The following is a 20183-nucleotide window of genomic DNA, read 5'->3' as shown; positions in this document are numbered from 1 at the left end:
GCCAGCAAGTGAGAGGTTTTTCAGAGGTTGAATTAAATTTATTCAGCACGCGCCAGGGAACCTGTTATGCACCAGCATATGGTGTCTGAATACCAACTACTGAGAAATGGGTAGGAAAGGCGTGCATAGGAACGTGTACATTTCCTAAGTCTGAATCGGCTCTAGTAGAACAGGGCATCTTGATACTGTTGTGTATGACATTTGTCAAGTTCATTCACAATAAGTAATACCACACAGTACTAGTCCACTGTGTTAGAAATGCATATTACAGTACTTCACATTCAATGTTTTGGTGTATCAATATTGCATGGACAGAGAGGATGATTGTAACAATGTAATAACATTACATTGTAATAACATTATACAACATATTCAGTTATTCCAGCAGTTTGATAGCCTACTTAATGAAAACACTGTGTGGTGAGCTCCTTTAGAGGAAAGCAAAATAATTGAATTGAAATGTTATAAAATGAACTCAAATGAACTCGATGCATTCTGCCAGTCATATTCTGTTAAAGGTCCCCAAAGCGCACACATCCCTGGGTCGCTCCTCTTTTCAGTTCGCTGCAGCTAGCGACTGGAACAAGCTGCAACAAACTCTCAAACTGGATGTTTGTACCATGTTTTGTGCTGCTGCCATGTTGTGTTGCTACCATGTTGTTGTCATGTTGTGTTGCTACCATGTTGTTGCCATGTTGTGTTGCTACCATGTTGTTGTCATGTTGTGTTGCTACCATGCTGTGTTTTCATGTGTTGCTGCCTTGCTATGCTGTCTTATGTGTCTCTTTATGTAGTGTTGTGTTGTCTCTCTTGATGTGATGTGTGTTTTATCCTATATTTCTATTGTATTTCTTTATTTTTTTTCATCCCAGACCCCCGTCCGCAGGAGGCCTTTTGCCTTTTCGTAGGCCATCATTGTAAATAAAAATGTGTTCTTAACTGACTTGCCTAGTTAAGCAAAGATTAAATCAAATTAAATCAATTAAATTGATTATTTTCACAACCAAGTCAATTTTCCATCCATGATCAATTGTTATGTTGCTTTCTATTGGGGTCATAGGAACCTCCTGAAAATAGGCTACAATCGGTCAACTTCCCCCGTCTCAATTTACTGCAACAGTTGTATCTGATCCTCGTGCGATGGGCAGATAAGGAAGGGAGAAACACTTGGAAATGGACCTGTCACTAAACATCCCACATGTAGGCGTACGCAACCTGATTGACATATCCAGAGACCAGCCTTCGCGCTTCGTTGGCCAATTGCTGCACAGAGCTGGGTCGAGCCTTCAGATCCAACCTCTTACGTTGACTCATATAACACACACACGTACACCAGCAGTCATGTGACGGTAATATAGTACAACTACTCTGCCTCGCTGCTAATCAGTCTGAACGGTTCTGGTAGGCAAGTCTCAAGGACAAACCATGCATTCGAGATAGAGATTCCCCACCAAATGCAAAGGAAAGACAATGCATTGGGATAAAATAAGGGATTTATAAATGCTTTATTGAAAAAGGTAAGATGGAGTTTTACCGCATCTTTTCCTTGAGAATGAATGGGTTCTGCAAGAGATCGTGGGCGTGTGTTCGTTCCTCCAGCCTATGACCATTCTGCAGCACGCACCGCTGGACGAAAACATGTTTACGTTGTAGCGGTGAAGCTGCACTTAATTGCGCATCCTATGCCACCGGATGGGCAGAAGGTGTGATCGTTTGCTTCAAAACTAGAATCAATATGTTGACGGTTATGAGTTATGATAAAATGAGACAAGGAGAAGTTTAAAAATTATACTTTTTCGCCAGTAATCGGTAGAGATGTAAGCCTAGCCTACGGTGTTTAAATTGTTTTGTAATTTGATTTACATTTGATCGCCTACATACGCTCATGTGTGTTAATTCTTGTTTTAAAATATTCTCAATGATTATGTTGTAATTATTCAGTGTTTGTTATGTAATAGCATGTAATGGCTGAATAATGTTTTGATGCACACGTGGCTTGACTAATAGAGATCATAAAAGCCCTGATTTTCTGTTTTTTATTCGGTGCATGTGACAAATAAAACCAGATTTGATTATAATCTATGAACAAGATAAACGGTCAAGCAGAAACAAATCTAATGACAACACATTTTATTTGTCGTGAACAAGATAAGTGGTCAAGCAGAAACAAATCTAATCAAATGTAATTTGATTTGTCACATGCGCCGAATAGAACAGTTGTATACCGTGAAATTGTTGCTTCCCAACGAGTAAAAATAAAACATGTAATTAAATAATAATAATAATGACGCGATAATCGCGTGTCATTCCACTACACGCGATTGGTGTTGATTTATTGCGGTTTGAGTGTTATAAACAGCATGACAGGTGATTTATGCACTGTAAGGAGCGCAGTGCTCACGGCTGCCTCACGCGGTGTTATTTTAATAATGTTGACGGTTCCTTTGGAGGTTTATTGTCGGTCACTGAGCCAAGAGGCCCAGAGAAGGGGACAGACGGTCAGACATTGATGACCATCTAAGCTTTGCCAGTTTTTTTGTGTGTGTGTGGGTGGGTGGGGGTCAACGCTGCATGGATTTTGCAAATTAGATATGAAAAAAAACGGCAACGTTTTGTAAGATAAAATATATGAAAACGATTCCCTATAGTTAACTAAAACATTTGTTCAAATGACAGAATATTAAATAAGTTCATTTGATTAAAAAAATGCATTCAACACTTATTTAAATGTAGCCTAAATGTGTGAGGCGAAGTTGTGCTTTGGCAGGAATAATTTCCATTGCATCCATAGACACTCTTTCTGACACACACACTCTGCAGCAGCCACTGCACAGCTGTGGACTCTCAACAGGAGGTGCTCATGTGGCCTCGACCCAAATGCTTCCATTCGTTTTAGTTTCCATCAGTGGAAATATGACACCAACACCATTCTCACATATCCCAGATATCTCATGCCTGACAAAAGTGTGAATCTGAGGGAACACATTTATATATTTTGACCTGACAGCATTCACCATCTATTTTCTGACTGACTTTCTGACTGTAGTTGTTTTTTCAAGTCTTGCCCATTGTACTGTTGTGTGTGTGTGTGTGTGTAACAGAGTGCATTCATCAAGTTATTTTGAATTGTTTTTAATCAGAAATACAAGTAAAGGAATGCGATAGCCGCCTATGCTCTCTGGTAACCACTTCAGCTCTCACGCCAACCGCGTGTGAACTTGAAATGGAAACAGGCACAGCATTCCATATTTTGAACATGCAAGCCAGGAACAGAGAGACGGAAGATCATTTGTTTCACAAGTGGTGCATTGGTGATTCATGACTTGTCTTTTCAGTAGGTCTTGCCTCTGTTCTTTTGCCTGTAGACTCTTGTCTGTGTGTTCTTACAGTGACATGCATTACTATGTATAAAATGTATTAATCTCAAAACTCAGTTTAGTAATCTTCTCTCTCTTCTTCTCTCCTAATGGGTGTTTGCTAGATATATCCTGGCTGGAAACCTTGGAATTAAAGTATTTTCCTACCGAAGCATTCTTCTTTTTTATCCTGAGAGAGAACAACAGGTGTTTCTCTATTTTTTTTCTGCGAAGCGTGACCTTGCTGTGGTGACCCCTTCTGGGGTTTATTTGTTGACAGTTTCCCGACAACAAGAGGAATAACCCTAACAAACTGTTATATCAGTAAGACAATTTTCAACACAAAGTGGAGTGACATTCTCTTGGCCCATAGCCAGGAATGGTGGATAACTTCCTAGTGAGCGGCGAGGAGACTTTCTTAACTTACGATAGCGCCCCTTCGGTGTATCACCTGTCGGACATGGTGACGGATGCAGGGACCTACCAGGTGATGCCCTCGCCCTTCTCCGAGGATGACCTGAGCGAGTCGTCAAGCCCTCGATCCTGTTCTAGCCCCGACTCCCAAGTGCTCAGCTCCAGCTATGGCAGCAGCTCCAGCGCCGAGAGTTCAGACAGCATCCTGGACTTCCTGCTGTCCCAGACCTCCCTAGGCGGAGCAGGGACTGCGGTGGCCATCCCCATGTCACTGCCCACCTCTCTGTGGGACTCACAGAGGGATGAGCCATCCCACCCCCATCCAGAGGCCTTGAAGGAGGAGAGTGTGGACTTCTCTGTCTGGTCCTTGGTGGACATGGAGCAGTCATCCTTCCAGCCCACATTGGAGGAGATAGAGGAGTTCCTGGAGGAGAACATGGAGGTGGTGTCATCCATGAAGCAGGAGGCCCGGGAGGGGGCGCTGGGGCTGGGTCTGGAGGAGATCATGGGGTTGGGGGTGGGACTGGAGGTGTACAGGGAGTCCTCATCCCCAGCGCCAAGGCTGGAGCCCGAGGCCAAGCATTCAGACCAAACTGTGTTTACCGAGAATGCCACCACCACCACCGAGACCAAAATCACACCGGCCTCGCCGGCACAGGAGTCCACAGAAGGTCTGCACGAAGACAGGTCCAAGAGTGATTCATTATCCAGCAGGCTTGGGACAACAGAGAGCTTTGCAAACCGTGGCAGCAGTGGGATGCCGGTCATCCTGCAGATCCAGCCCATGCAGATCAAAAAGGAACCCAGTTCCACGGCTCCTCATCATCCTCCCCAAGTCGTCCAGCCTCTCCCTCAGCCGGCATCAGACATCAAAATTGCCCAGCTGCTGGTCAACATCCAGGGGCAGACCTTCGCCCTGGTTCCCCAGCTGCTGCCCTCCACCAGCCTTAATGTCTCCTCCAAGTTTGTGCGCATCGCTCCAGTGCCCATTGCAGCCAAGCCCTTGGGCCTCGGGGAGGTGCTGGTTGGGGTCCAGGGCCAAGGGCTCCATGTGGGGGGTCAGCAGTTTCAGAAGAACCCTGTGGCGGACCTCATCAAAATGCACAAATGCACTTTCCCCAGCTGTACCAAGATGTACACCAAGAGCAGCCACCTGAAAGCTCACCTCCGGAGACACACAGGGGAGAAGCCCTTCGCCTGCACCTGGCCAGGCTGTGGATGGAGGTGAGTGGGTGCTCGTTGACTACGATGATGATCATCATCATTTTATGGATTTGCTATGCCTAAAGGCCTTTAGACATTCAAGTTAGTAGACATATATCAATAGAAAGCATACACCACTGAGCACATAAATTGATGAATCTTCATAATGAATTACGATAGCTGCAATGATCTCATCACACGTTATCAGAATTATATTTGGCAGGGTTTTGAAGTTAAAGAGTTTAAGACATCCTGTCTCGAGATTTGAATGACATTGCTAGGTTACGGCAGGTTGTATAAAGAATGCTTAGGGTGAGTGACTAGTCAGTGAGCCCAAGCTTTCACAAGCATGTCTGAGATATGGAGGGGGTATTATCCCTTGTTGTTATCGTTTGGCCTTTCTGGACACATTGGGGAAATGATATGTCCATGGGACAACCCAGCAAATGTCTTGAGGACATTCAGCGACATTCCCATTACGTCCCTTATGGGTTATGGCACAACAATATCCCTCTGACGTTCTGAGAACGTTCTAAGAACGTTGTGTATTGGTCCCAAGGGAACGTTCTCTGAGGGACCTTTGTCTAGTTCCCTGGACATCACTGAGGACCAAATCGGATCTTTTTATGATAATCTCAGGAATTTCATTGTACTCGTTCTTAGGGCTTTGGGTGATGGTCCCAAGGGAACGTTCTTTGGGGGACCTTTTTCTAGTTCCCTGTTTGACCTGGGGACGTCCCCAAATATGTTTTAGGAAGTTCTTAGGACGTTGTATCATGGTCCTCTGATGCTCCCCCGATTGTCCTAGGTGTCCCAAACCATTATATGTAATGAAACGGGATCTGAGTTTTAAGGTAAGTTGTACGCTGTTCAGCTAAAATAGTGTAAAAATATATAAACAATATTGTTACATGATCACTTCATACTGACTTTTCAATGTGATCCCACCTGGGATTTGATCTCACATCCTTTGGATTTGAGGTATACTACTCTTTATGCTGTGCCACAAAAGCTGTACAATTTCCCAGACACATTCATTACCTATAATACATCTCTGCTCCTAGCAAAGGAGTGCGATCTCCACTGCTATTGTAATTATCAGTTAATCTGACTATTCTCTCATTGATTTACTTATTTCAGAAATTTGAGTTTGGATTGTTAATATAGTTGTCTGATGTTGGTGGGGCATATTGTTCTGTTTTAATGTTACTGCTGAATCACTATGATAGATATCATTGTTTTTTGTGGGTGTATTTTTAACAGAGCTGAGATTTGCGAAGGGTAGTAATAGGACTAGAGGTGAAATCAGTCATTGATACAGACATGGTGGCAAAGCAGGGCAATCGGAACACTGTGAACCAAGAGATTGTCCGTGCAAATCCCAGGTGATGTTACGGTATTCTTCCGTCGAAGGAGAGTCGGACCAAAATGCAGCAAGGTTAGTTCGATACATGTTTAATGAAAATACAAAACACGATCAATACAAAACAACAAACGGAAAATGTGAAAACCTAATACAGCCTGTCTGGTGACAACTAACACAGAGACAGGAACAATCACCCACAAAACACACAGTGAAACCCAGGCTACCTAAATATGGTTCCCAATCAGAGACAACGAGAATCACCTGTCTCTGATTGAGAACCGCCTCAGGCAGCCATAGACTATGCTAGACACCCCTACTCAGCCACAATCTCAATACCTACTAAAACCCCAATACCAAAACTCAACACAAAATAAACCCATGTCACACACTGGCCTGACCAAATAAATATATAAACACAAAATACTAAGACCAGGGCGTGACAGGTGAGGACATGTTAAATAATAATTACTGTATGAATAAACATACACAGTGTAATATATGTAAGTTGTTAAAAGCACAGTTTGTGTGTGGGTGTCCCTAGCTTTGCCAAAAGACTAAGAGCTGTGAATGGATCAGTGGTTTACCAGTCAGGGCCTTGATGGACCATGGTAGAACGTTTCATACATTTTTTGGGGGGGGAGAACATTTATTTGAGATCATCAGTATTTTTTTTAACCTTTATTTAACTAGGCAAGTCAGTTAAGAACAAATTCTTATTTTCAATGACGACCTAGGAACAGGGGGTTAACTGCCTTGTTCAGTGGCAGAACGACAGATTCTTACCTTGTCAGTTCGGGGATGCAGATCTTGCAACCTTTCGGTTACAAGTCCAACGCTCTGACCACGAGGCTACCTGACGCCCCAGTAAACTGGGAACTATAGAAAAACCTCAAGGGGATCATGACACAGCATCCTGATGACATTAGGCAACCATTTTGTGATGTCCCGGGGACGCCCTACAACTCATTGTTGTTAGCAGGGATGTTCACTTTACAGTACAAGCTGGGTGTCATGTTTCTCAATTGAAGGCAGCTTTTGTACCACAGACTGACTGGCACCCAAATTGACCAGTCCGATGAGGTCATCAATTAGCGCCAGTGAGTGGCTTAAAGTGAGACTTCACAGGATCCAGAGGCCCTGTAACGGTTCTCTTTTGGTGAAGGAGAGTCGGACCAAAATGCGGCGTGTAGATTGCGATCCATGTTTAATCAACAAACGTAAAACACGAATCAATACAAAAACTACAAAAAACAACAAACGTGGAAATGTAACGAAAACCGATACAGCCCTATCTGGTGAAAACACAGAGACAGGAACAATCACCCACAAACACAGTGAAACCCAGGCTACCTAAATATGTTTCCCAATCAGAGACAATGACTAACACCTGCCTCTGATTGAGAACCATATCAGGCCAGACATAGAAATAGACAAACTAGACATGAAACAGAATGACCACTCAGCTCACACCCTGACCAACCAAAACATAGAAATATACAAAGTAAACTATGGTCAGGGTGTGACAGTACCCCCCCAAGGTGCGGACTCTGGCCGCAAAACCTGAACCTATAGGGGAGGGTCTGGGTGGGCATCTGTCCGCAGTGGCGGCTCTGGTGCTGGACGTGGCCCCCACTTCACCGTAGTCTTCCTCCACCTTGTCCGCTTCCGTGACCTCCTAGCCACGGCAACCCTACTTAATAACACAGGACAGAGGGGCAGCTCGGGACAGAGGGGCAGCTCGGGACAGAGGGACAGCTCGGGACAAAGGGGCTCTTCAGACTCCGACAGCACAGGAGAGGAGGAAGGCTCTGGCAGATCCTGGCTGACTGGCGGATCTGGAAGAGTCTGGCTGACTGGCGGATCTGGAAGAGTCTGGCAGATCTGGAAGAGTCTGGCAGACTGGCGGATCTGGAAGGGTCTGGCAGACTGGCGGATCTGGAAGAGTCTGGCAGACTGGCGGATCTGGAAGAGTCTGGCAGACTGGCGGATCTGGAAGAGTCTGGCAGACTGGCGGATCTGGAAGAGTCTGGCAGACTGGCGGATCTAGAAGAGTCTGGCTGACTGGCGGATCCTGGCAGATCTGGAAGAGTCTGGCTGACTGGCGGATCCTGGCAGACTGGTGGATCCTGGCAGACTGGCGGATCCTGGCTGGATGGCGGATTTTAAAGAGTCTGGTTGACTGGCAGATCTGGAAGAGTCTGGTTGACTGGCAGATCTGGAAGAGTCCGGTTGACTGGCAGATCTGGAAGAGTCCGGCTGACTGGCGGATCTGGAAGAGTCTGGCAGACTGGCGGATCTGGAAGGGTCTGGCAGACTGGCAGATCTAGAAGAGTCTGGCTGACTGGCGGATCCTGGCTGGCTGGCGGATCTAAAAGAGTCTGGTTGACTGGCAGATCTGGAAGAGTCTGGCAGACTGGCGGATCTGGAAGAGTCTGGCAGACTGGCGGATCTGGAAGGGTCTGGCAGACTGGCAGATCCTGGCTGACTGGCAGATCTGGAAGAGTCTGGCTGACTGGCGGATCCTGGCTGACTGGCAGATCCTGGCTGACTGGCGGATCCTGGCAGACTGGTGGATCCTGGCAGACTGGCGGATCCTGGCTGGCTGGCGGATCTAAAAGAGTCCGGCTGACTGGCGGATCTGGAAGAGTCCGGCTGACTGGCGGATCTGGAAGAGTCCGGCAGACTGGCGGATCTGGAAGAGTCCGGCAGACTGGCGGATCTGGAAGAGTCCGGCAGACTGGCGGATCTGGAAGAGTCCGGCAGACTGGCGGATCTGGAAGAGTCCGGCAGACTGGCGGATCTGGAAGGGTCTGGCAGACTGGCAGATCTAGAAGAGTCTGGCTGACTGGCGGATCCTGGCTGACTGGCAGATCTGGAAGAGTCTGGCTGACTGGCGGATCCTGGCTGACTGGCAGATCCTGGCTGACTGGCGGATCCTGGCTGACTGGCAGATATGGAAGAGTCTGGCTGACTGGCGGATCCTGGCTGACTGGCAGATCCTGGCTGACTGGCGGATCCTGGCAGACTGGTGGATCCTGGCAGACTGGCAGATCCTGGCTGGCTGGCGGATCTAAAAGAGTCCGGCTGACTTGCGGATCTGGAAGAGTCCGGCTGACTGGCGGATCTGGAAGAGTCCGGCTGACTGGCGGATCTGGAAGAGTCCGGCTGACTGGCGGATCTGGAAGAGTCCGGCTGACTGGCGGATCTGGAAGAGTCCGGCTGACTGGCGGATCTGGAAGAGTCCGGCTGACTGGCGGATCTGGAAGAGTCCGGCTGACTGGCGGATCTGGAAGAGTCCGGCTGACTGGCGGATCTGGAAGAGTCCGGCTGACTGGCGGATCTGGAAGAGTCCGGCTGACTGGCGGATCTGGAAGAGTCCGGCTGACTGGCGGATCTGGAAGAGTCCGGCTGACTGGCGGATCTGGAAGACTCCGGCTGACTGGCGGATCATGGCAGACTGACTGATCTGGCTGCTCCGTGCTGACTGGCAGCTCTGGCTGCTCCACGCTGACTGGCGGCTCTGGCTGCTCCATATAGGCTGACAGCTCTGGCGGCTTCTTACAGACTGGCAGCTCTGGCGGCTCCGTGCAGACTGGCAGCTCCTTACAGACTGGCAGCTCCTTGCAGACTGGCAGCTCCTTGCAGACTGGCAGCTCCTTGCAGACTGGCAGCTCCTTGCAGACTGGCATCTCCGGCTGCTCCATGCAGACTGACATCTCCGGCTGCTCCATGCAGACTGACAGCTCTGGCTGCTCCATGCAGACTGACAGCTCTGGCTGCTCCATGCAGACTGACAGCTCTGGCTGCTCCATGCAGACTGACAGCTCTGGCTGCTCCATGCAGACTGACAGCTCTGGCTGCTCCATGCAGACTGACATCTCTGGCTGCTCCATGCAGACTGGCAGCCCTGGCTGCTCCAGACAGACTGGCAGCTCTGGCTGCTCCAGGCAGACTGGCAGCTCTGGCTGCGCTAAACAGGCAGGAGACACCGGCAACGCTGTAGAGGCGGAAGGCTCTGGTAGTGCTGAACAGGCGGGAGACTCCGACAGCGCAGGAGAGGAGGAAGGCTCTGACAGCGCTGGAGAGGCGAGGCGCACTATAGGCCTGATCCGTGGTGCTGGCACTGGTGGTACTGGACCGAGAACACGCACAGGAAGCCTGGTGCGGGGAGCTGCTACCGGAGGGCTGGGGTGTGGTACTGGATAGACCAGACCGTGCAGGCGCACTGGAGCTCTTGAGCACCGAGCCTGCCCAACCTTACCTGGTTGAATGCTCTCGGTCGCCCTGCCAGTGCGGCGAGGTGGAATAGCCCGCACTGGGCTATGCAGGCGAACCGGAGACACCGAGCGCAAGGCTGGTGCCATGTAAGCCGGCCCAAGGAGACGCACTGGGGACCAGATGCGTAGAGCTGGCTTCATGGCATTTGGCTCGACGTTCAATCTATGCACCCGCACTGGGGACACCGTGCGCACCACTGCATAACACGGTGCCTGCCCGGTCTCTCTAGCCCCCCGGTAAGCACAGGGAGTTTGCGCAGGTCTCCTACCTCGCATAGCCATACTCCCTGTGAGCCCCCCCCCAATAAATTTTTGGGGCTGACTCCCGGGCTTCCTTGCCAACCATGTTCCCTCATATCGCCGACTCCTCTCTCCGGCTGCCTCTGCTCTCCTCGCTGCCTCCACCTGTTCCCATGGAAGGCGATCCCTTCCCGCCAGGATCTCCTCCCATGTGTAGCAACCCTTGCCATCCAATATATCGTCCCATGTCCAATCCTCATTGCGCCGCTGTTGCTGCCTTTGTTGCTTCTCCTGTGGCTCCTGCCTGTTGACACGCCGCTTGGTCCCGTTGCGGTGGGTGATTCTGTAACGGTTCTCTTTTGGTGAAGGAGAGTCGGACCAAAATGCAGCGTGTAGATTGCGATCCATGTTTAATCAACAAACGTAAAACACAAATCAATACAAAAACTACAAAAAACAACAAACGTGGAAACGTAACGAAAACCGAAACAGCCCTATCTGGTGAAAACAGAGACAGGAACAATCACCCACAAACACACAGTGAAACCCAGGCTACCTAAATATGGTTCCCAATCAGAGACAATGACTAACACCTGCCTCTGATTGAGAACCATATCAGGCCAGACATAGAAATAGACAAACTAGACATGAAACATAGAATGCCCACTCAGCTCACACCCTGACCAACCAAAACATAGAAATATACAAAGTAAACTATGGTCAGGGTGTGACAGGCCCCTTCAGATAATATTGCTTAAGGTGCGTCCCAGATGGCACCCTATTCCCTACATAGTAAACTATTTTTGACCAGGGAATAGGGTGCCATTTGAGATTCAGCCTTAAAGACTTCCTCTCTCACAGCATCAAGCTTTCAGAGTAGGTGCAGCATTCCTTCTGGTTAACATGGATTTGAGTTGCTTGTTTCATTTTGGCTAATTGGCGATCACTCGACATGCTATTCCTTCACTGCAGGGTCACAATTTAGTCGCCACAGTAGCAGCTCTGTGAATCCTTTCACTTGTATACCACTCAGTGATATTCCCTTTGGGGACTTCCTGGTAAGTACTTATAATCAAGACGATCTCTTTAAGAAATGGAACGTATTTGACTTTTATTTATTTGATTTATTTAACCTTTATTTAGGCAAGTCAGTGAAGAACAAATTCTTATTTACAATGATGGCCCACCAAAAGGCAAAAGGCCTGTCCGATGGGGGCTGGGATAAAAAAAATATAAATATAGGACAAAACACACATCATGACAAGAGATACAACACTACATAAAGAGATACCTAAGACAACAGCACAGCATGGCAGCAACACATGACAACACAGCATGGTAACAACACATGACAACAACACGGTAGCAACACAACATGGCAGCAGCACAAAACATGGTACAAACATTCTTCGCTAACAGCCCAATGGGCAAGACTTGCAAAACAACTACAGTATAGTCAGAAAATAGAAGGTGATTGCTGTCAGGCTGCGATCAAAGTTTTAATTGGAGGTTTGTCAAAAGATATAAATGTGTTCCCTCAGATTCACACTTTTGTCAGGCATGAGATATCTGGGATATGTGAGAATGGTGTTGGTGTCATATTTCCACTGGTGGAAACTAAAACTAACCGAAGCATTTGGGTCGAGGCCACATGAGCACCTCCTGTTGTGAGTCCACAGCTGTGCAGTGGCTAAGGCAGAGTGTGTGTGTCAGAAAGAGTGTCTATGGATGTCTTCATCAACAAGATCTCATTGTATCCATCAAAATGGAGTCTATTTTGGGGTTAGTTCTGTGTGTTTACATGATAAAAACAGAAACAAGTCAAATGTTAACAGTTTATCCTTTGATTCCGAGTGGTTAAGGTTAGGGCTATGGTTTGGGAAGACTTAAAACAAAATAATAAAAAAACGACATGCTATTACCATCAAGTATTATCAAGTATCCTCAAGGCTTGCGAGAGCATTGTAAACTGTGGTGATGCATTGGTCTGAGCAGCACACTTTGGCACTGAACATCATGAGTTCGCACCCAGTGTTGGGCAATTGATGTTCTTTTTTTTGTTAGAGCTGAGGAATGTATATAGTGATGTTTTCAGGACCTTTTCAACTGTCCGATAGCGAAGTCTATTTGTAGTGATCAGGCTGGTCATGATCTGAATAGGGGTGTCAGTTTTCAACCATGTGTGCTTGTGTGTGTTTGTATGTGTGTGTTTGAGCTCGCATTGATGAGTGTGAGAGTGTTGGTGTGTGTGTGTGTGTGTGAGAGAGAGAGAGTGTGATGACTCTTGGCACTCAGCTGCCTGATTTCCTGACACAGGGTCAGTCGGAGAGAGTGACAGTCTCGGGTGAAAGAGTGTAAGCTTTGGCTTTGTAAGCCAGGGGGGAATGCATCTATATGCTCTGGCCTGCAAAGACCTTACTGAGTATAGGTGGCTAACACATGGACAAAGTACAGGTAGGGATATGTGAATTGTGACTGCACTTGCAAAGAGGTGGACGAGGTAACGTGTGTGTTAGTGTGTGTGTGTGTGTGTGTTAGTGTGTGTGTGTAACAGAGTGCATTCTGTTGTGCCCTGAGCAGGGATAGAATTTGTAATGTTTTACACAACATCACACGCAATTCAAACCAACCATGTATGCCAATAGAGCAAAAGATTAGTCTGTCACTTCGTGAGTGACGTTTGTCTTCAGATCTAAGTCATCTCGATTACCTAGAAGTAAAGTTATCTTGCGGAAGATTGTCATTTCTTTTTTTACTTCTGGGTTGGATTGCCGTTAACAAGTGTGATTACCTTTGTGCAAGGGAAGGAAGTGAAGTGCCTTGCAAACGGAAACTCTCTGCCAAACTAATATCACCCGTGTTTATCATGGCCAAAAAGCACATTTTTGGATTTCATGAATTTTTATAATTTAGACTATTTTTACTTTGTGGCTGTGGAATCAAGTGGAAAACTATATAATATGCACACAGGCTTGAAAATCACCACACCAGTATAAGAACTTTCTTTGCCCAATCCTGATTCGTTCAAATAATAATTGACGAAAACCCCACACCAGGAACTACTGCTGCTCATAATCACATAATTCTATGTGAGTCTTGACAGATTCATCTGTCCACCAAAATTTGTCCATGAGAGTTTAAGATCTCAGGGAAAGTATGATGTCACTGAAGTTTTCCAGCAAACATGCTACAGACAAGTTTCACATCCACTACAAGTGCATGTGTGTATGTGCTGTATGTGTCTACATACTCCATACAGCAAATTAGTTTGTATAGAATCAGCTTACCGTCCCGACCTGATATGCTCTATCATTCATGGACTCCAGTCCACTTCTCCACAGTGAGCAATCTACAGTCTATTGCTGAAAAGGCCGCTGCATCAGTCAATTTATTTATGATGACCTTGGCACCAACTTGGCAACCCGCCAGCGGCCGTGTATTTGTATTGTATTTGAATTGTATTTGTTTTGTATTGTATTTGAAATGTATTTGTATTGTATTTGTTTTGTATTGTATTTGTAATGTATTTGTATTGTATTTGTTTTGTATTGTATTTGTGTTTGTTTTGTATTGTATTTGTTTTGTATTGTACTTGTATTGTATTTGTATTGTATTTGTTTTGTATTGTATTTGAAATGTATTTGTATTGTACTTGTAATGTATTTGTGTTGTATTTGTGTTTGTTTTGTATTGTGTTGTATTTGTATTGTACTTGTAATGTATTTGTAATTTATTTGTAATGTATTTGTAATAGTCTGTCCCAGTAGATGAGCAGCAAAAATCCCACTAGTAGTTATCCAGGCAATGCATCTCATCCCTACAACATGGGTCTTGTCTGGACACAAAGACCGGATTTAGGGAGAGAGAAGGTAGGGCAAGAAACAGAAAGAGTGGATGAATATAAATGGAGGAAGAGAGGGAGGGAGAGAGAAGGTAGTGCAAGAAAAAGAGAGAGTGAAGGAATATAAATGGAGGAAGAGAAGGATAGGGAGAGAGAAGGTAGGGCAAGAAAGAGAGTGAGAGTGGGGAAATGTAAATGGAGGAGGAGAGGGAGAGAGAAGGTAGGGCAAGATGGGTCTGTTTCAGTTTTGTACACACAATCAGTCTGATGGAAACTGGTGTGGAAATGAGATGAACAAAAGGCTAAGTGCTGAATAGCATGACTGTGTGATAGGAACGTCTAGGCTGGCAGACTGCTTGAAAAGGGAGCAGGATCGATGTGAGGCTGATATGTTTACAGTTGGACAGAGGGACACACATGCGAACAGATACACGTGCAAACACACACGTACAGGTATGGGAATGTTGTGTGCACGCACGCACGCACACACACAAACATACACTATACACTCATGTGCACACAGGCTCTGTGTCCTTTTCTCTCTCTCTCTCTCTCACACAAATACCAAAATCTAATTAAATCTCCCCATATTTCATCTAGAGTTGACATCGATTTCACTCCATCACAAGGACGTGGGGGGGGGGGTTCTTAGTAGTAGTGTGCCCACACGTGAGAGGAATGTTGAACAGGATAGGGCCAAGATGAGAAACTACCTTACTCTACAGACTTTACTACTCTCTAGCCGCCACCATGGGCCTCCGTACACCAGTACTAGAGCAGTAGTAGTAGAGCTTGTGTCATTATGTGCTCTGAATGTTTGCCCTAGATTCGTACTCTTGTATAAACTGTCTACAATCGACTTATAAATGCTTTTCAACACCCTTTACAGGGTTTTTACATGTCTGCACTGTAATTGATTATTAGCTGACTGTTATTAATAACAATGTTATTATTTTATTACTATCATTTGACTATAAGCCATTATTTCACTGCTGTAAGGCCTTCTGTAGTTGCCTATCTACTGAGATTGGCTCGCTGAGTCTAAACCTCTTCTCTCCTTTCCTTGTGGTTTGGGGACTCATGTTTTATGTGTGTGTGACAGATAGTAAAGTGGGTTTTATACCGACTCCGCAGCTAAATCACAGGCTCCAGATTGCATGAATTCGTCATCCTGTCAGCTCTGGCTGTAACATCTGGGAGACAGAAAGAGCTAGGCTTGTGAGAGACTGCTGGGAGGCCAATAGTTGTCATGCCTTAAGCTTTATCCATCTGTTTCACGCTATCGCTAACTATTTAGAATTTCCTCATAGCATTTCTCCAGGGTTTATTCCTGGGTTTTAAGCTAGCACTAACTAGCTAACTATGATCTCCATAGCACTGGTAAGGTAATGTGTTTTAAGTTAGCATGAACCTTTTTTGTATTGCCATTCCTTAAGCTTAGCCGAGCCATGTGTTTTAAGCTAATTATTTAGCATTGCTAGTCTTGCTTTAGGGTTCATTATTATGAGCCGTCCTCCCCTCAGCAGCCTCCTGTGAACTTCGTGCTGTAAAATTACTTTTACTATCGTGACTGAAGACAAATCTGTATATCTTACCATTTCGGAATCACTGTCAATGTTTAACAATAATATGGAATGAAACTAAAAGCAAATTCTCTTGTCTGTTGCTATGTCAAAGAAAATAAAAAGTATAATTCTGAAAAAAATAAACATATCACATTACATATGTAAACAATAATGTTTTATTCTGTTCTATTTTAAAATCATTGACATCTCTCTCCTATCTGTGTCTCTCCCAGGTTCTCGAGGTCAGATGAGCTGTCGCGACACCGGCGGTCCCACTCAGGGATCAAGCCCTACCAGTGTCCAGTGTGTGAGAAGAAATTTGCCCGCAGTGACCATCTGTCAAAACACATCAAAGTCCACCGCTTTCCGCGAAGCCGGACACTGCGCACAACAAACTGACCACACCCGGATCACTCTTCAATGGACACAGTCCAAAGGAGCACGGAATGTGTGTCTGTGAGATGGAATTTGTGTGAATGTGCTTGTGTGAGAGTGTGGTATGACTTACGGGGGAGAGAGAGAGAGCAAGAGAGAGAGAGAGAAAAAGAGAGAGAGAAAAAGAGCAAGAGAGAGAAAGAGCTAGAGAGAGAAAGAGCTAGAGAGAGAAAGAGCTAGAGAGAGAGGGGTCGAGAGAGCGATGGAGATGGAAGATTTATGTGTGTGCCTTGCCTTTTAGAGAGATCTATAACAGTGGTCTTGTGCTATAATTTATTGTTGAAAGCAAAAGCAAAACCAACACATGACACTTACCATCTTCTCAGTAATCAACGTTTCTTGAGATTCTTATTGCTGTTGGTATTTCGTACTCTTTTTATTTGTTTTTCTGTTCAGTCTTTATTTTCTTTTTCAATGAAAGATTGTTTTCATTTGAGATGAAATGTATTAATTGCTTCAGTAATAGCCTTGAGTTTCTATTTTACCTGGATATGACTGCCTTTTACCTTGTTAAGAAGTGCCAATGTCTTTGACATTCCTCATCCAAGTCAGGTTGAAGTTTGCCCGGAAAAGTTCTCCTTGTTTTTTGCCTTGTCACTCATAGCTCATTGACAGAGGGTAAAGAATAGCTTACTCATTCATCACTGTTGGTTCAAAGGGAGTGGCAGAGCTTATTGTCAATTCTGTACATAAACTACTGATAACAAATATGAAAATGTCGCTATAAGCTACTGGGACTCTTCTCAAGTTCCAGAAAAACTTCCCCGGCTCAGATTCTGAGACAAGGCGGATGAAAGTAAAAGAATGGAACAAAGAAAGAATTGCGCACATATATGATTGTTGATTGTTTTATGTGTAAAAAAAAGCCTTCCAATCAGTGTTAGATTTTGTATTCAGCTTTTTATTCTAAACTCATGTTGTGTATTTGTTGGTCTTTTTCGTGTCAGTGGCTCAAGCCGTTCTTAAGACACTTGTCTGGCCTTAACCCACCACAGCATCCTTACTAGGGGGGCAAAATGGTCAAATAACAAGTGATTCATTGCAGGCATGTTTTATAGATTAATGGTGATATGGTTTGAGAGAATGAGGAAAGGGAATTGGAAATGCATAATCTTTTAATCCTGTCCATGGAATTGAATCTCAATGAGCTTTTTCTCTCCTTTTTGCTGTTGACAAAATCTGCCTCAAATCAGCTCCACAATCTGATCTGTTACTGGAATACCCCAGAAGCTCTTGCCCTCACACGGTTATGTTGGAGTGAGGTTATCATGTATGTGGATACCACTACACCACGGTGCTGAACAACCAGAAGAACTGCCTTCTGGAAGCTGTTGTCATAACACACTTATTAGGCCATGGCACAGTTGTCATTATTCTTGATGTCCTGTTTGCTCTTGAGACTTGTTTGTTAAGTACGCCACGCCCTGTTGTGAAAGGTGTGTGAGACACCGTTCATGCATAGTTAATGTAATGTTCGCAGATGAAAAAGCAGGGGTACATTATATTGTACATAATTCCTTTCATTCAATTTTTGAATTTTTAATGCTTGTTTAAACACAGGTGTTTTATCGCATCCTATGAATGCATGTGAATATGCAGGAGTGTACATAGCTACACAGAAGACTATTGAAATAACATATCTTAAGGCCAAGATTCAGGACTCTATTCAATCTGTAAAGCTGAAGCGTCATTTCTGATTGAGCTGACATATGCAGTGTTTACCGTGAATCCAGTCTCTGCTAAACAGGAACCTTGCCTTGAAATTAAATCACTCTGTAAAGATGAACTTCTGCGATGGGGATTGAATAGAGCCCTCAATCAGATCAAGCGTTAACCGGCGATAGCCGACACCTGCATAGCTGATGTTTTGGCGTTGTCTGAACTGTGTCGGAGCACTCAAATCGTTGAGCAGCTGCTCTTGTTATCTTTTTCATGAAGCCACACCCATCCCACTTGCATTAGAAGTTCAGAACGAGAAAGTCTAGGCTATATAGAAATAATGATGCTCATTGAAAATCATTCAACAGAATATTAAGGATTTCTATCAGCCTAATAGAGGTGTAGATTCCATTTCGCATTCCAGTGTTCCAACTTGTAAACAAGGCTGCATGGGATTTCTCTTAATGTGACTTTGCAGCCAATGGCAATGTCCCCTTTAGGTATAATGCCAGGAGCCACTTGTGGATTTGACAGCTCCAACACAGTTCCACCTCGGACACCGTCAAAACATCAGCTATGTGGATGGTGGCTAATCCGGATCTGATTGAACCGGACCCTTAGTTTGTGGTTGTGTAGATTTCTAGTATACGCCCTAAACGTGTACATATCAAAACATTTCAGAACATATCAATATATTATATATTTTTTCTTTGTTCTACCCAAGATACATTTACAAATAAAATTTTAAGAAGCGATCTTGTGATCATTACTTTTTATTATTTCTTCACATTTGATCTTGTGACTTTATTACAGAAATGTATTCTTAATGTGAAGGGGCAACACATTGTTAAAGGTAACTGTCCAGTGAAAATTTCACTTTTAAATCATACCCAAAATAATGTTGTTGACTTATCCTATACACAAATGTATGGCCAAAGCATAAATTGGAGGGGGAAAAAAACACTTCAAAAAATGTATCTCAAACAGACCGTTTCAAAAATGCTTGCTATTTCCTCATAAAAGATGATGTCATCCACCTCAGAGGGATGAGCTGGCAATTAAGCGATCTACTTGCATGAATATAAGTACTGGTATACTCCCACAAGATTCTGTTGTAGGGGTATGCCCACACCATTCAAACACAAAAAAACAGCTTTTTAACATACTTAACTACCATTTTTGGAAGGAAAACGATTTCATTCATATAGTAATTAATTATAGGTCGTATTTCATAGAAATCTGGAAACACTGGACACTTTAACAAAAGATATATAGTACCAGTCAAAAGTTTGGCCTCAACTCAAGGATTTTTCTAAATGTTTTACTATTTTCTACATTGAAGAATGATAGTGAAGCCATCAAAACTATGAAATAGCACACATGGATTAATGTAGGAACCACAAAAGTGATTTTAGATTCTTCAAAGCAGCCACCCTTTGCCTTGATGACAGTTTTGCACACTCTTGGCATTCTCTCAACCAGCTTCACTTGGAATGCTTTTCCAACAGTTTTGAAGGAGTTCCCACATATGCTGAGCACTTGTTGGCTGCTTTTCTTTCACATTGCAGTCCAACTCATCCCAAACCATCTCAATTGGGCTGGTGATTGTGGAGGCCAGGTCATTTGATGCAGCACTCATGAAGCTGGTTGAGAGATTGCCAAGAGTGTACAGAGCTGTCATCAAGGCAAAGGGTGGCTACTTTGAAGAATCTCAAATATAAAATACATTTTGATTTCTTTAACACTTTTTTGGTTACTACATGATTCCATATGTGTTATTTCATAGTTTTGATGTCTTCACTATTATTCTACAATGTAGAAAATAGT

At 44.7% G+C, this 20183-nt stretch overlaps 1 protein-coding gene across 1 annotated transcript; it reads left to right on the top strand.

Annotated features, from left to right (window-relative positions):
* Positions 1 to 1340: 1340 nt before the first annotated feature.
* LOC112246219 (Krueppel-like factor 15) lies at positions 1341 to 19111 on the top strand. Its single transcript, XM_024414525.2, has 3 exons — positions 1341 to 1517; positions 3482 to 4994; positions 16496 to 19111. Exons 2-3 carry the CDS (start codon positions 3736 to 3738, stop codon positions 16659 to 16661), a joined length of 1425 nt encoding a protein of 474 aa, XP_024270293.1. The 5' UTR covers positions 1341 to 1517; positions 3482 to 3735; the 3' UTR covers positions 16662 to 19111.
* Positions 19112 to 20183: the final 1072 nt, after the last annotated feature.

Source organism: Oncorhynchus tshawytscha, linkage group LG07 (assembly GCF_018296145.1).
Source record: "Oncorhynchus tshawytscha isolate Ot180627B linkage group LG07, Otsh_v2.0, whole genome shotgun sequence".
In the NCBI taxonomy this organism is placed as follows: Eukaryota; Metazoa; Chordata; class Actinopteri; order Salmoniformes; family Salmonidae; genus Oncorhynchus; species Oncorhynchus tshawytscha.
This window is presented reverse-complemented; position numbering and strand designations above follow the sequence as displayed.

What these genes read in the sequence shown, in the direction of transcription:
- LOC112246219 (XM_024414525.2), top strand. Translation starts at nt 3,736, where the DNA reads ATGGTGGATAACTTCCTAGTGAGCGGCGAGGAGACTTTCTTAACTTAC. An exon ending in TGGCCAGGCTGTGGATGGAG is followed by an intron (nt 4,995 to 16,495) that starts GTGAGTGGGTGC and finishes TGTCTCTCCCAG; the next exon opens with GTTCTCGAGGTCAGATGAGC.